The 491-nt window shown below is 67.4% G+C and overlaps 1 protein-coding gene across 1 annotated transcript in view; it reads right to left on the reverse strand.

Annotated features, from left to right (window-relative positions):
* The window catches only part of LOC104291631 (junction plakoglobin-like), a gene marked incomplete at both ends in the record, with an annotated part of 8350 nt that overhangs the window by 2530 nt on the left and 5329 nt on the right, over window positions 1-491 (reverse strand). The window contains one exon of the mRNA XM_009890891.1: window positions 3-348. Within this exon, the coding sequence (XP_009889193.1) occupies window positions 3-348 (346 nt within the window). The remainder of the gene's footprint in view (window positions 1-2; window positions 349-491) is intronic.

Raw genomic sequence — 491 nt, forward strand, 5'->3', positions numbered from 1 at the left:
GCCCCTTCCCTTGACCAGTGGCCACTGGTTGGGCTGGTTGAGGAGCTTGACGATAGCGGGGATGCCGTAGTTGAGCCGCACCGAGTTCTGCGCCATCTCGGCCTCGGGATGCCGGCTGGTGAGGTGCCGGAGAGCGCAGACAGCCGGCTCGGTGATGTCCTCCTTGTCGCCTGCCCGCAGGATGGTGTGGATCAGCGCCTCCACCCCATTCGACTGCGTCACCAGGGTCTTGTTCTTGCTGTTGTTGCAGGTCAGGTTGGAGAGGGTGCCGGTGGCACAGGTCAGCACGTTCACGTCGTCGGAGCTCAGCTGGTTCACCAGGATTTTGAGGACGCCATCCAGGCCCTCCTGTGGGAGCGGGGCCGGGAGGTCGGGTCAGCTGCCCCGCAGCGGGATCTGGGCTGCAGCCCCGCGCCCGTCCCCTGTGTCTCTCGCCTGGGTGTGGGGAGCCCGAGCTGCTCCCCCGGGACGGGACGGACACCGGGGCTCCT

Source organism: Charadrius vociferus, unplaced genomic scaffold (assembly GCF_000708025.1).
Source record: "Charadrius vociferus isolate BGI_N301 unplaced genomic scaffold, ASM70802v2 scaffold2808, whole genome shotgun sequence".
Classification (NCBI taxonomy): Eukaryota; Metazoa; Chordata; class Aves; order Charadriiformes; family Charadriidae; genus Charadrius; species Charadrius vociferus.